Here is a 16177-nt window from a genome sequence, read left to right as displayed (position 1 = left end):
GTTGGTAGACAGCCGGCTGAACATGAGCCAGCAGTGTGCCAGGCGGCCAAGAAGGCCAACAGCATCCTGGCTTGTATCAGGAATAGTGTGGCCAGCAGGAGCAGGGAGGTGATTGTTCCCCTGTACTTGGCGCTGGTGAGGCTGCACCTGGAATACTGTGTCCAGTTTTGGGCCCCTCACTACAAGAAAGACATTGAGGTGCTGGAGCGTGTCCAGAGAAGGGCAACAAGGCTGGTGAAGGGTCTGGAGCACAGGCCTTGTGAGGAGCGGCTGAGGGAACTGGGGTTGTTTATCCTGGAGAAGAGGAGGCTGAGGGGAGACCTTATCACTCTCTACAACTACCTGAAAGGAGGTTGTAGTGAGGTGGGTGTTGGTCTCTTCTCCCAAGTAGTTAGTGATAGGACGAGAGGAAATGGGCTCAAGCTGCACCAGGGGAGGTTTAGGTTGGAAATTAGGAAAAATTTCTTTACGGAAAGGGTAGTCAAGCATTGGAACAGGCTGCCCAGAGAGGTGGTGGAGTCCCCATCCCTGGAAGTGTTCAAAAAACAGGTAGATGTGGCACTTCGGGATATGGTTTAGTCTAGTCTACCCTTGATTGGTTTAGGTGGGCTTGGTAGTGTGGGTTAATGGTTGGACTGGATGATCTTAAAGGTCTTTTCCAACCTAAACAATTCTATGATTCTATGATTCTATCTCATCACACCCACATGGACTAAAGGGAACATAGAGGAGACAGGAGTGTGCTACTGAAGGAATTTTTAGGCCTTCCCATGAATGTTGTGCTTAGCTTGCTCCAATGACTCTTGCAAAGAGCTTTTTCTACTTGCTCCAGTTCTCTCTGGAGCAACAGGATTTTCCCAAATGCACACCAAGTATTTCCCACAGGGTAAGAGGTCAGGAAAGACTGCACTTTTCCCTGGCCACAGCTCCACAGAATAGAGAAGAAGAGGGCCCCTGAATACTCCCTACTTGTAATGAACCACCTCTGTCTGAAGGTTTGTAGGAACACAAATTCGGTACATTCAGCTCATGCACTGACATTTTGGGACATGCATGCAGATCCCTATGAAAAAGAAGCTGGAGAATTATCCTCATCCCTAAATTATGGACCATCATATAAATACTGTTATATAATATTCAGCCCAGCTAGCAGTTTCCACTTAGGAAGAAACCTAGGTGAGATTCACAGGGCTGAAGGAGGTTAGCGGGTAACGTGTGGGCAGTGCTGCGTAATGGAAGCTTGAACAGCACATATCCACGCTGCATTTGGCTCTAGCCAAAATGAAGCCACGGTATCACTTTCATAAGCATCTGGTTTGCACTGATGAAAACAGTGATTCTTTCCCCAGATATACCTATTACCAACTTCATATCTAAATGAGTAAGGAGATTGTAGTGCCAGCTCTCTAGTTACTGAATGAAAAACAGACTTTGCTGGGAGTGAGCTTTGAACAAAACTGTAAAACAGAGAAGGGAAACTATAAACAATAGCTGCAGCTATAACCCCAAACTAGGCAAAATCCACCCAGCATGACTAGCAGTAAATACTCAAAAGAATCATAAGGCAAAGTATGTAGGTCTGGTATCTGCAAATATGGCAAATACAACCTCCTAAAGTTTATAAAGGTACTAAAATGTCCACTAGAGAGACCAAGGATTGCCACCGGACCGATGGAGCCAGAGCCCCACTTGCAATTGTTGCATTTTCTCTCCATGGCTCTCTACCTTAAGTTCCCCTGCCCCAGACAGAACTGAAAGATGGTAAAAAGAAAAAATGTTCCCTACTTGCTTAAGCAGGCAAATCTAATAAAAGGCAAAATGAAAAAAGCAATCCCAAAGACCAGATGGCACTACCACAAAGGTTTAGGGAGATGCGAATGTGTGTTTTCATGCATACGTGCCTCTTTGCACAAGATAAAATCCTGTATGTAATGGGAATTTGTAGAAATTTTAATGCCAATTGGTATTAGGAGGCAATAGGAGAGCAAAAGCATCCTTTACACTAGCATGTGGGGAAGGGATGCAAGCACGGAACATGTGGACATGCAGTCATGTCCAGGACAGTAAAATGGGCTAACAGAATTCAAATTACACATGCCAAGTCCTTCAGAGGATAAGTCAGGCTGAATTACTGAGGAACAAACCACCTATCTTTGTGCTATACTTTTCATACTTTCATGGCCTTCTTGCCATTAACCTGCAGTAATCCCTCTCTGTCTCTGACACAGGCAAAATTGAGCATTAGCAAAATTTTATGGATGGAACAGCTGGAAGACGGAGACATTGAAAACCATATCCACAATGACAGACCACTGAAACTAGCAGGAATTTTAATGCCTAACCTATCTTTGTGTGTCCCTGCAAAACCCAATATCCACAGTTTCAGCTGCAAACAGAAGTCTAGCCAGTGCTTTAACACAGATGCTTGGGGTTTGTTTGTTCTTGTCCCTTTGCCTCCACCCTCTTGTCCCTTTGCCTCCAGCCTCTCCCCTCTCTCTTCAGGACAAATCCCCACCATTTCTTGTCCCTTTCCCCCCCAAAAAAAAAATCATTGAAAGATACAGATTTCTCAAATTAAAAAATAACTTTCCATTAAAAAAAAAATTTAAAAAATAGAAACAGAAGCGTTACAGAATGCAATTTATCCCATAGTTGTGTTTGTTCTAGAAACCCATGACTTACCAGTACTAAAGAAGCCAAAAACACCAACCCGGTAGTTTGCCGTCACAACAATGACATTACTGATGGCAGCTAGGTATGATCCATCTATGGTTGTCTTTCCCACCTCAGCATTGTAACTCCCTCCGTTGTGGAAGAACAGCAACACTGACATGTTTTTGACCTGCTGTGACAACAACCAGGTTAATATTCCTGTAGCCAACTGCTTTTGTACGTCACTGATGAGAACACAAGCATCTTCCCCATTAACATTATCTAAGCCATTCATAGCTCTTTAACAGTGACCATAATGAGGGGTTACCTGGCCATCTGTCTGAAATTCTAGAGCTAAATTGCCCACAGTGACCTATATACTATTAAAGAGGACACTATGACCAGTATAAAGAAGATTTAGTGGCACCACTATGTTCCACCAGCCAACAACTCTACCAGGTTAGCTCAAGGCAGACCCATCCTGCTGACTTGGTCATTGAGCATGTGGTGGGCTCGTCTTTGCTGTAATGTGTCTGCTTTACACAAACACGCAGGATAAGTTCAAACAAGTGGGAAGCAGGAGAAAGAAAAGGCCTGTTGGATGGCTACATCTTGAGCAGGACTAACTCAATAGCTGTGCAGGGCTGCTTCCTACTCTCAGGTCTTCAGCATTTAAACACTGCCTAGCCTCAAAAATGTCACTTGACAAGAGCTCCTCATTGCTCCTTCAATCCCCATGGAGGTTTTCCCCCACTAGATATATAGAAGGGCCCTGCAGAGACCACTTTGTCTCTGCATGGGCGACACTCACCTCTCGTGAAGCACAGAGGGTGTCTGCCCCAAGAGAGCCCAGCAGGAGTGCCGGCATGGGAAGGAGCTATGGTGGGCTGCTGCCCGTGTGAGCACTCCTTGCAGAGCCACATGATTTTACTCGGAAATGAAGGCTTTTTCCCAAAGCAGCACCCCGACTGTGTAGACCCTCTTTGTACACATAGCAGGGCTGCAGCCAGGCTGCTGCTGCATGAGCAGCACAAAAGCAGAACTGCCCCAGGAGACCTCAGCATTTACCAGCAGATTACAGCTCTGTCAAGATGACACTCAGAAGAAATACCAGTGAAATATGGAGGGGTTTTGTTTAGTTTTTTGCTTTTTTTTTTCCCTTCCTGCTGCAAAAACTAGAATAAAGTGCTCCAATGCGAAAAAGTTTTTTTTGAAGTGTAACATCAATTTTCCTTTCAGCACTTTCATCCCTGATTGCCCACTTTTGGACTATCCTGAAGGAGGCTCCTCTCTTTTCTGCTTAACAGTGGGTCAGCCCAACCCACCCGTCCTGCTTTCTGCTTTGGCAACTGCTGGTGTTTTTCAAAGAAGGGCTGGTGGCCCCTGCAGCAACATCAAAGTACATCTGAGATTTGTTTTTCTCTGCAGCTAGAGGGCATTGGGCTCTGTTGCTGTTATTTTCTGGATGGAGTTTAGCTAAACACAGCAGTCCCATCTGCTCTGGCAAAGGATGTCTCCAGCAAAAACGCAACTGGCTGTACGGGAGAAGCAGCAGAGAAGTGATGGTTGCAGCCTCCTGGAAAAATTACAGGATAGGAGGCAAAATCCCCTCAGCTGCCCTTAATTTGTCATGATCATGTGCACTCCTCACTTATCTATCTGTAGAATCACTTCAGAGGTTTCTTGTGAACGCAACAATGTTACCAAGAAAACCCCAGAAATTGCAAGCACTGAAACATGCTGCTCTTTCTCAGGAACTTCTGCTCCTGAATAGAAATTGCCTAATTCACAGTGCCTTGCTCCTGGTTCCCATTTCTGCACCACATGCAGCACAGACAGAGAGATGGGGCAAAGAAAAAACTGAAAGAATCTGTTTTCACATGGAAATTCATTCTAAAATACAACCACATCAAGCCATGTCAGTTAAAATGATATTAAACATGATGTTTAGCCCGCTCCATCCCCTCAGCTCAGCATGGTTCCAAGTAGGCATTTCCCACTTGTCTATAGCCTGCGTAGCACCATGACCTCCATCTGCCCTGTAAGTTGTATATTACGTTATGCTGAGTGACCTTACACAATGCTCTAGAGATGAAAAGCTTAAGAAAGGCAAAGACTAGAGATAAAAGTTAGAAATGGCAAAACAAAGCCTGCTGTAACAGACATGGAGCAATTCGGGTGAAGATTTAGCACCAGGGCTGTGCCTAGTGCCAAGTGTCTGGAGGTAGCATTCCCATTTCTAGTCTGCATTAAGCAATGACAGATCCCTCTCCAATGTGAAGGTGAACTATCATGAAAAATAATTTGAGGTTTACTCCCAAGGGATTTCAGTGTCAGAGCTCATGGATTTGGGCATTTTAGATGAGGGCTGTTTAATAAAATTGCCTTCCTATTTCTTGTTAGCCATTTTAACAGCATAGCACAATTATTTTCATGCTGTAATTGAACTGTGCCTGACAATATGAGATATTTCATTTGACCTATCTACCTATATATATATATATTTGGTAGCCAACTAATTTTTTACTATACATCATCTGCTGGATAATTTATTTTGAATCTAAGTGAATTTCCCCCAAGCCTTGTTCTCAGCCAGATTCAGCCAACCGCTGCAATTAAATCTGTGAGGCAGAAGTAATGCAAGACCTTAACCAAAGCCTGCTGGAGCCAGTCTCTTCGCCCACCACCACTTGGTACCAGGCTGAGATGCAGCACTGCCAGCGTCAACGCCAGGATGCGGTGGGGCACACATGGGGCAATGCCAGGCAGAGTGGGGCCAGCACATTCCCTGCAGACAAGCCACAGCTGCCACGTGGCTACTGCCCAGTGCAGGGTTTTGCTCCATACTTAGCAACAAAACGCAATCGCACTTTGAGGTGTAAAGTCTGTGCAAAGACTTTCCAGCTGGGACATGGTCAGATGGCTCCCTGGCTTAGCTAGTGGGGGGATACCTTCTGGGTAGCCCAGCAGCTCCACCATGGTCTCACACTTGTAGGGGTTTAGGTTCCATGTGCAAACCCTCAAAGGGGAGAGAAGTTCAGCATCCACCAGGAAGCTGCAAGCCAGCTGCAAGTCTGAAAGGCTTTATAATATGCAGAACCATCTTCTCCATCCGCCCGTAAAATACTTGATGAGCTACTTGGCAGGGATAGATTTAAACTCTACCAAGCTAGGCAGCTTCAAGTGCTTTTACTACTGTATGGTATGGCTCTGTAAAGAATTGAATGCAGCAGGGATGATGTGATAAGGATGGGAATAACACATACAGGGGATGGGAGAAGAGGAGAGAGGGTACACTTTCTATTCTTATTTAGTGGAGAGTTTCAACTCTTGATCTTACATTTGAACCCTTCGGAAATCAAGCTGGAGCACAGCTTTGCTTTGCTAGTGTGACAGGTGGTGATGGTTATAAGTGGAAAAAAGTCTCTCAGAAGTGCCAGTTTTATTTGGAGGGTAATGTGGTACACGTAGCTATGGAGGCAAAATGAGGTGATGTCATTCACCTTCTTCACTGCTTGACACTTAAAGAGTCCTTTGGTGGCAGGCAGCAGTCCCTGCACCGTGCTCTTGTTGAGGCTCAAAATGCTCCTGAACAGCCTCTGCATTCACTGCACTCCAGGAGTTTTTATATTCAGGATTTACTAGTTAATTTAACTTTCCGTAGGCTAAAAATATATAACTATAGCTTTCTGCATGTGAGTAAAAAATAGAGCTTGCCACAAAAAGAAACAGGAAAATGCCATGCTTTCTGCTCCCAGTTACTTCTGCAAAAACAGAAGTTTTGGTTCTCTCTTGGGCTAGACTTATGCATGTGAAACTGATTGACTTGACTGGACCTACTTCTACCTTATACCTCTACAAAAGACAGGATGGATTCAGTTCTCAGTACTGCTAAGGAGAAAAGACAAGCCAGTTTAGTGTATCAGATGGTAGAAATACAATGCTTGCAAATAAACTATCTTGAAAGCAGCACTTAGGCAGAGATGGCAAACTGCCTGGGACAGTGACCCGATGTTTTCAATAAGCAATGACTGCATTCAAGGCAAAATGACAGTCTGATGCTGCAGGGAGAAAACAGACTGCCGGTCTTTCTGGTGATTAAAAGGACCTGCAAGGGACTGTGTGTGCTGCTGTCAGATAGCTAGATCAGCTCTTTCCAGACATGCAGTATGACAGACTCATAAATTTCTATTATAACCACCGCCACCTTCTGAAAATTACCAGTATTGTGGAAAGAAAAACTCTTTTGCTGTGCTCTGGGTCCACTTTTCAATGGGATTCACATGTTATTCAGTGTCTTTATCCCTAGCCCCCCAGGGGTTTGGCCAGTCATCTAAGCTTGGCTTTAACTTTTATATCTGTTTAGAATGAGAAATTCAAGAGCTTTCAAATGACAATTTCTCAGATTGTACCATTGGCCCAGTCATCTTTAAAACATCTATTTTTATGCTCTGTGAGCTGGGCACAAATCTAGCATTGCTTGCTACCCTCATTCTTCAACAGAGCTCCCATGGATGTCAACAGGGGAAGAGTAAAGATGAGGGTGAAAAAAACCCATCTGCTGCTGCTCGACTGGTGGTAAGTGTCGATGTGATGTAAGGTATTGCATTATCGTCTCCTGGACAAATGGTATCATTTCAGGGATACTGCCATTTCTGTCTTTAATTTCTCTTCCTTTGCTGCCACCTTCTTCTTGTGTTTTCTTTCCCTCTTTGTCTCGCTCTTATTTGTAGCTTTTTAATTTGCTACCTTCCTAGTTACCCAAACACAGCTCACTGAAAGCCCATAGGGCTCTTGCACCAGTAAAAACTAGAGAGTGCCTAATGTAACCTTGCAGGGCTTTGTGAACGCCGCATGAAAAACAATCATTCATGCCAATTAAAAGTACTTTGAAAAGAGACAGTGCTCAGCTACAAAAAAATTTGACTCGTCCCCTACTTACAGTGGTGGCAGGAACAAAGACATTCAGATATAGGCAGTCTTCACTGACAGAGTATGACGGGGCCTCTCCATCTCCTGGCTGCCAACAAGCTGCCCTAGAGACACAGATTGAGAAAATTACAATAAAAAGGCTTGTACTCTTTTTCCACTGCTGCTATTTCCTTATATTTTGATGCATTAATTTTGTAACATCTTTAAATCTGTAGATCTCAATCACATTTAAAACTATGTCCACCTAAATCTTAGTAAGAAGTATGTGGGTTTGTATACATATACACGAATGCAAAAAACACATTGTATTTTCATGTCTAGAAGCCTTCCCTCAGAAAGCCAGCCTCAGCTTAAAAAAAATCAGAACTTGAAAATAAGCCTTCAGAAAACTCACACTTTACATAAACTGCACAAAATTAGCACACGATGTAAGGGGAGCAGGACTGGGGGTCTCAGGCACAGGTCTCCCTCTGCTATCACCTGCACATCTGGGTTATCCACTCTTTTGCTGAAATGCCAGTTATTTATTTTAATTCCTAATAGTCTGTGGGCTACATTTATGTATATTTATTTTAATTTCTAATAGTCTGTGGGAAAATATGGTAAGTTTAAAATTTTAATGCATTTTTAAAATCTGTTTGTTCTAAGCATCATAGCAGACTGTTAGCAGTGCCCAGCAATGTTAAAAGCAACCTTTCAATAGGAATTCAGCCAGCCAGCCACGTACAGAAAATAATTTTCTGGCTATCATCTGTATGAGATTCATATGCTCGAGCTCTCTCCACAACAAGAATCAAGTGGATGACTTTTGCAGTTCAGATATAAGCTATTTTGAAGAGTTCCTTCTACTTCACAGCCATATTTATATCACATAAGTTATGGAAAAGCATCACAAGTTATTAGGGAAGAAGCCAAAAGAGGCTATGGAAAAGACAGTAATATCTCAGAGAATTATTTCTAAATTATCATTTTTAATGCCCTTGTAAAATTTTATGCTGAAGGTGTGAAGAATTTAATAGAAAACTCCAAGGAAAAGAACCAGCTTTAATGCAATTCTACTAAGTCTTTCCATAAGGGAGGTTCCTAGGATGGTGGTACCACTTAATAGCTTTCACACTGATGTAGAGTAGCACATCATCTCCAACCAAACTGCAAAAGCCATTTTAGGCAGACAAAATACAAATTCCCAGCTAAGAACCCAGCCAGGACAACAGGTCTAACGCTATTAATCGTACAGCTTTCGACAGGGCGGCAGGAATCATCACCTGTGCTCATGGCTATTTTTATTTTTTCCTTTTTTTTTTAGAGACTCATTAAGATTCCCAGCACCTCCAGCTCCCAGGATCTCCTTATGACGGGACTGACTCTGGGGAAAGGCTGCCACCTGCTGAGGCAAGTCCACAGCTCCTCCAGCAGCTGGAGACCCCAACAGGTTTTTTGGTTGGGTTTGTTTGGTTTGGGTTTTTTTTAAAGTCTTTTATCAGGTCCAGGCTGATAAATAAACATTTATCTTCCGTCAGTAATGTCACTGTACTAATGTGAATTTCTTACATACAAATATTGCACAACACCAATATAGAGTCCTAAAAAATATAGATGTCAACACTGCCTGTACACACATAGTGAGGTCCCCCTGATTCTCCAAGTGCACCTCCATGGTGCTAAGCTCAAAGAATTTTTTTTTAACCTTAAATGAATAATAGAAGATAACAGCCAAGTTCTTCATTGGTCTAAGGAAGCACTAAGAATTCAAAAGATAGGAGCAGATTAACTAAGGTCCCTAAACTGCTTTGAAAATCTCAGCCAGGCTGCTCATTGCAACACCAGGTCTTCAAAGAGAGACCACACAGGCAGGTGGCTCTTACCAAAGTCCTAGCAGACACCACGTTGTGGCTGCGGACACAAAGAGCTGATGGTGTGTGTGTCAACCTAACATCACTGTGCACCTGAGGAAACAAAAATCCACGTCTCACCAGATCCCTCCAACACACATGAGGCTGCATGGCTTCTGTGGTTATGCTGTTAACACCTCCACAACTCAGGTGCAACCTGAAGGATGAGACCACTAAAGGCCAGATGCTCTTTCAACTTCTCAAGACAACGCTGCACCTCTTTTCGCTCAGTTCGTCACAGGCTTCCCTAGAAACCTCTGGAGACAAATCCTGAGTAATGGAGGGACAAACAGCTTCCACATAGCTGATAGGTCTCTAAAACTGTAGCCTCAGGGTGTGTTTCCAAGTAGCTGGTGATTCATGTCAGGCCTGCAGGGTGCCATCCTCACAGCTCCCTTGCAAAATCTATCATTTCCTTAACCATGTAAGCTCTTGGCCAGATCAGCTAGCTCAAGTAGTTCGTCACTAAATACATGAGGACCACTCCCCCAGTGACAGGACTGCATGGCAGCCATGGCTGGAAGGATAACGCAGGATCTCAACAGACCTCAGGTCCATATTAGCTGCCTTGGAAGCTCTTGGGTCACTAAACCTCAGCTCTCGGCTCTGATTTCTTCCCTCCAGAGAAAGTTCACCGAGTCCTTCCACCAGACTCTCCTTTTGACTTCTTCACCTTCAATCTCCTGTTTCTTGTCTCTATCATTTTCTTTTTTTTCTTGCAGCTCCTCATGTCTGCCACAAAACAGTCTGCTTTTTATTGATAGGAACATGATCGGGTACCAGCTTTCCTGTATCAACTTCCTGTGTCCATGTGCAGCGTGGCTCACTCAGATGGGTTTTGTGTGCTCTGTAGTTTGCTTTGTATTATGTGGAGGAGGGATGCACTGTGAGAGAGACCCTATAAAAACCACTCCACTTTCATATGTTCTTTCTTGTTGTTGCTGCATTTCTATTTGCTGTGGGTTTTTTAAAAAAGAAATCCACTGTCCTAATGTTCCACAACACAGATATACTAAGTAGTGTCACCTAAACCCTCTTTTCTTTAAGAAACACACATTCGCAATCTATCATTTTGGTTCCCCCATACAACAAAGTTAAGATTCATATTGTAAGACTAAAAGAAACACAAACATGCACGCAAAGGCTATGTCCAACCTAAATGCACCAAACAGTGATGTCTGTACAGCCCTGGAGAGCCAGGGCCAGCCAACAGGAAAAATTAGATATAGGGACTTAAGAGAAATTTAGCCCATCTGCTAATACAGTTCCTAGCACTCATTTCCTCTTAAGACATTACTTAAAATGTTTATAACTTCTGTACTTCTGTCCAAGCCATTTAGCAAGTATTTGCCTTTTAATAGTTTTTGGACAGAAAAGACTATCTGGGTCCTTCAGCCTGATCTCCTAGACACTAGTAGGCAGAGAATTTCTATATGATGCCCACAGCTTCTGGTTACATCAGCATTAAAGCACCCCTGTTTGATTAAATACTCTACAAATTTATGGCTCAGCAGGAGCAAAATGTATTTCTATAAATAGTATAAATACCTGTATAAATACTGAGAATGAAAATGGATTGACAGCAGACAGTCGGTGGGGAGTTATGCATAGATTCAAGGCAATGTACTGTAATCTGCCTTTTTTCTTGTGCTTGCCATGCATCCTGGCTTGTATCAGGAATGCTGTGGCCAGCAGGAGCAGGGAGGTGATTGTCCCCCTGTACTCGGCGCTGGTGAGGCTGCACCTGGAATACTGTGTCCAGTTTTGGGCCCCTCGCTACAAGAAAGACATTGAGGTGCTGGAGCGTGTCTAGAGAAGGGCAACGAAGCTGGTGAAGGGTCTGGAGCACAGGCCTTATGAGGAGCGGCTGAGGGAACTGGGGTTGTTTAGCCTGGAGAAGAGGAGGCTGAGGGGAGACCTTATCGCTCTCTACAACTACCTGAAAGGAGGTAGTAGTGAGGTGGGTGTTGGTCTCTTCTCCCATGTAGCTAGCGATAGGACAAGAGGAAATGGGCTCAAGCTGCACCAGGGGAGGTTTAGGCTGGAAATTAGGAAACATTTCTTCACAGAAAGGGTAGTCAAGCATTGGAAGAGCCTGCCCAGAGAGGTGGTGGAGTCACCATCCCTGGAAGTGTTCAAAAAACGGGTAGATGTGGCACTTCGGGACATGGTTTAGTCTAGTCTACCCTTGATTGGTTTAGGTGGGCTTGGTAGTGTAGGTTAATGGTTGGACTGGATGATCTTAAAGGTCTTTTCCAACCTAGACGATTCTATGATTCTATGATTAACATATAGATGGATAAATTATTATTTTTGCTAAACAAAGTCCCAAATTTGTATTAATCTATACCCTATAGGTTCTTTTGCAAGAAAGGACATGAATATCATGGTCATCAGTCCAGCTACTTTCATACACCTGGATGGAACAAGTGCTTCTGCAGATGATCAAAGGGTTTTCTTACCGAGCCACAGTAGCATTCCAGGTTTCCACCCAAGCAAACGGCTCTGGAGGACTGAAGCGTCTCTCTGCAAGGGGAGGTGCAGCATATGGGATGCCCAGGAACTGGCTGATATTTCTCCACTCTGAGCCAACACGGATCACCTGGGATTTGCCCATCAGATCTCCATGGGATGGGATGTGCACAGATGGGGTTAAATCTGATTCAGAAATGGGCAGGAATAAATCTATTGGGGGGGGGGTGGTGGGGAGGAACAGAGGAAAAATAATTTGCTTTTTCAAGTTAGTACCACTTCAGAAATGAAAATTAAAACCATTTCCCTTAATTTTAAACTGTTAAGTGCCTAATTCACTTCTTTAAAGGAAACATAGATAAAGTTGTATTATTCCCTCCCTATAAAATACTTCATGCTATGCTAGATGTTAGCTGCTGGATATGAACATTTAACTTTCCAAACCCTTACTCAAACATTTCTTCCAGATCAGACATCACATTAGACTATAAATCTGAGCATTTCTACAAAAAGGGAGAGAGATTTTCTCAGATTTCCACCCCACCCCAACAGCTCTAAAAAGCACAATGTTAAACTTTTAAACATTTATAGCGAGTCAGAGAGAGGAAAGTTAACCACACAGCTCATTGGTTTGGGCTCACCAGGAAAGACTTGCACTTCAGTCCCCTTTCCAGTAGCTGTTTCATCATGCAAGATGGAAGAGCTTCAACAGAGGGCAATGAGCACAACCCATGTCCAAATTCCCTACAGTCCTGTGTAGGGACTGCTGTTCTTGGAGTGGGAATCATGAGTGCAAGCATTCACTTTAAGTCAGGCATATGTGTGCCTTCTAAATGCCAGAGAAGGGAATGCAAGAGCATAGGGTACCAGAGGGCCTTCATCACCATCTCTTGCCTTACACTTTACTGTGAATACTGCCATTTTTTTCCACAGAACTTATGCCCGTATGTACATTTTAGATCAAACATAATTGCTATCAGAATTTATTTTTTGCGTGCAGAAAATGATGAAATATTAGGGGGGTTATAGTTTGATCCACATTGGTTTTTTTTATATAAGGATTATCTGAATCATTGGCTATCTATCCAAAGAAGAGGTTTTTCAATAATATTTTGCTTTAAAACAGAGCTAAGTGATACCTCGTACTATTTCTCTCCTAAAATAATGTATTTGACAGGCAGGAACCAAATTCTAAGTCACATGACTAAAACCAAAACTGTACATAAATATAAAAACACACAAGTCTAGCTTTTATGTCTCAGTCTGTGATTTTGCTTCACTTGACAATGACAAACCCCTTTTTCTCTCATCAAGTTTCAACCTAGAAGGTCCTCATTGATTTGTCAATTCTTCACAGAAATTTCAGTGAAGAGAAAAGGAAAATTTCTTCTCTTTCCCCTTACTGTTATCTGGTTTCTAATTACTATTAATAAAAGAAACAATCAGTATTACACAAAAAGAAAGCAGTCTCTTTTAAAATCAAGGGAAAAAAACAACAAAACTTACAGTTACAAATAAGTCCATAGCCAAACAATAGAATTTTTACCTGTCAACACAACTTCCATTTCTCTCAAGTAATTTTCACTTTTTAAAAATATTAGTTCACCTTTGTTTAGGTTTTTTTATTTGTTTTTGTTTGTTTGTTTTCTCCAGAGATGGTCCTTACGATTGTCAATTGACAGCGGGTTTTCAACACGCCTTTGTGTTATTCTCAGAGTTTAAATGGAAGAACATATAGAAACATCTTCTGCAGATGAAAAGGAAGGAGCTGGACTTTCATTACTGTTTTTTTTGTTTGTTTGTTCTTACCATTCTGCACTTTCTAAAACATCTTTCATAGACTAGACTTCCTTTATTATACCTGTTTCAGCACTAGATGGTAACACTATGATTTCATGCATTTTTATATGAAGTATTTGGGGACTTTTCCCATCCCACCTGGCTGTAACTCCACTGAAACAGCAATAGACAATTGTCTAGGAGACATCCATATTGCTTTATGTCTAATGAGGATTTCATCACTCTTCCACTCACAAGAATTGTGCACGGTCCACCACAGTTGAGTTTCTTCCTCCACAGCCTTAACCTGCTCTTACCTTGTCTCCTATAGATAAATGTAGCTGGCTCTTTGAGTAAAACCCGGCAGCTGTGTCCTTGCAGGCCATGTGTGCATATCTGCGTGTCAGGGTAGAAAAGGCATCTTACTGCTGAAGGCTGGATTTCCAGCGTAACCACTGTACATGACTGGTTCTTTGAACAAGCTGTGAGGTGAAACGTGAAGAAAAAGAGCAGGTGAAAAAATGTATTCTCCAAGTGATTTGTATGACATTGTTATAAGATGCTTAAAAGAAAGGTTTTACAATGGTTGGACTGGATTAGTGGTTGGACTGGATGATCTTAAAGGTCTTTTCCAACGTAAACGATTCTATGATTCTACAACAGGTCAAGCAAAAAGGATAAGAAGCAGCTCTAAAGCAGAATAATGGGATATAAATGTCCTCAGATTCCCGGAACATAAATGTCCTCAGATTCCCGGAACATTCTCCAAAATAGCCAAAGGACAAAAGGTTATATTGGCTTTAAAATGGAGCAATACGGCAAGAGAACTGGTATCACAGGTATTAGGAGGAGAAAACTTCTTCTAACAAAGTACTGAGGATCTCAGCTGAATTCAAACAGTCCCCAGGGAGCCCCAGGGAAAGGTTTCAGAATAAGAAAAGTGATCCTCTCACTCATCCCAGTTTGTACTCAGAAGTGGGTATCCAACACTTTTCCTTTAGAAAGGCTCCTTCAAACAGTTACAGGAAAAGGAAAAACCAGTAAGTTACACTGCTCACCCTCATAAGGTGAGGACCATCTACTGCAAAAAGTGGGACCATTCCGAGGACCATCTTCTGCAGTATGTGAGAACTTTTCCTTATTTCTACCACTCTGTAGCACTGAGGATTTGCCAGTCATGTGAAGTTAAAGGACTCTTTGCTGTCTAATCTGGCTATTGATTAAAGCAGTTCCTTTTGTTGTTACTACAGCCCAACCCCTGCTTCATCCCAGCTCTCAGTTAAAGTTAACCTGCTCTCACTCACCACAGCTACAGGTTAGTTTAGATAATGGTAGGTGGCTCTACCATCTGTGTCACTCAATGAGCTTCTCTTAACTGTTCTTTAGAAAATAATGACATCATTCCTTGAACTATTTCGCTACAATATTTTCCAAGTTGTACAATGCCTGGAGAAGCAAGAGATCTCTGCACCCAAGAGGTGTCAAAATTATGTAAACCCTGTATGGCATTTTTTGTCTATTGTATCTTTCATTAGGAAAACTATTTCAGGTCCCTTGTCTCAAATTCAGAAACACTGGGGTAGTCTTTAAAAATAAGTAAAATCAGTGTGTCTTTGTCAGAAGAGGGCGGAGAGCTGTTCTTGATTTTTCAGGACCACAAGCCAGTACTTAGTGTAAAGCTATGAATAACTATTTCTTACCGGATAGACAGAAGTCTCTAGCAGTGAAGAAGTCATTCGATATATCTCTACTAACTTGCACAACTTCAAAGTTTGAGATGGATGAATCCATGAGAACAGAGGATACATTTAAGGGTTGCCATATATCTGAATACTCTACAAAATGAACCATACAAAAATAATATAACTAGAAGAATCAGTAAAACTTCAGAGGAAAATAATATAGAAGTATAAGCACTGGGGAGTTCCCCAATGAAAGACTTTCACCTTCCTTTGTATCAACTTGGAATAAATGAAATATAATATTCAAAGGTTTCTGGTTGACTAGAGGGTCCAGTGCCATCTTCAGAGGTCATGTACAACTAGGTTTACAATGGTATTCAGTTAATAAAGAGGTAAATCGGGAGCAGCTCCATCCAGGTTTCCATGTAAATCCAACTGATTTAAATAAAAGCTTTCTGAACAGGCCTAATTACATTAAAGGACACGGGTCATTATGCTTCCACATGAGTTCCTGAGCAGGTACATTCACTAACTCCATGGAAAGCAAGTACGGATCCTGAATGTGACTGAGCACTCCCAGAACCTTCACTTCCCTTACAAGCAATCGACCGAACTCCCACAGAAGCACAATGCAATTTTCACAGATTTACAGACTTTTTTTTTTAAAGGTCACAAGGATTATTTTAATTTGATTTCATGGACAGAATTACATGAAAGTCTATGAACTGTTCTAATGTTACGTAACTGCTAAATAATTAAGATTTAATT

General features: G+C 42.3%; 1 protein-coding gene across 1 annotated transcript in view; it reads right to left on the bottom strand.

The window, feature by feature from the left end:
* The window catches only part of TG (thyroglobulin), a 167469-nt gene that overhangs the window by 75358 nt on the left and 75934 nt on the right, over positions 1-16177 (bottom strand). Inside the window, exons 36-40 of the mRNA XM_075705217.1 lie at positions 15428-15562; positions 14045-14209; positions 11939-12161; positions 7595-7688; positions 2683-2842 (exon numbers count right to left, since the gene is read on the bottom strand). Coding sequence (XP_075561332.1) covers positions 2683-2842; positions 7595-7688; positions 11939-12161; positions 14045-14209; positions 15428-15562 — 777 coding nt within the window. The remainder of the gene's footprint in view (positions 1-2682; positions 2843-7594; positions 7689-11938; positions 12162-14044; positions 14210-15427; positions 15563-16177) is intronic.

This window comes from Pelecanus crispus, chromosome 2 (genome assembly GCF_030463565.1).
Source record: "Pelecanus crispus isolate bPelCri1 chromosome 2, bPelCri1.pri, whole genome shotgun sequence".
In the NCBI taxonomy this organism is placed as follows: Eukaryota; Metazoa; Chordata; class Aves; order Pelecaniformes; family Pelecanidae; genus Pelecanus; species Pelecanus crispus.
The sequence above is the reverse complement of the archived record's forward strand: the minus strand, read 5'-3'. Positions and strand labels throughout refer to the sequence as shown.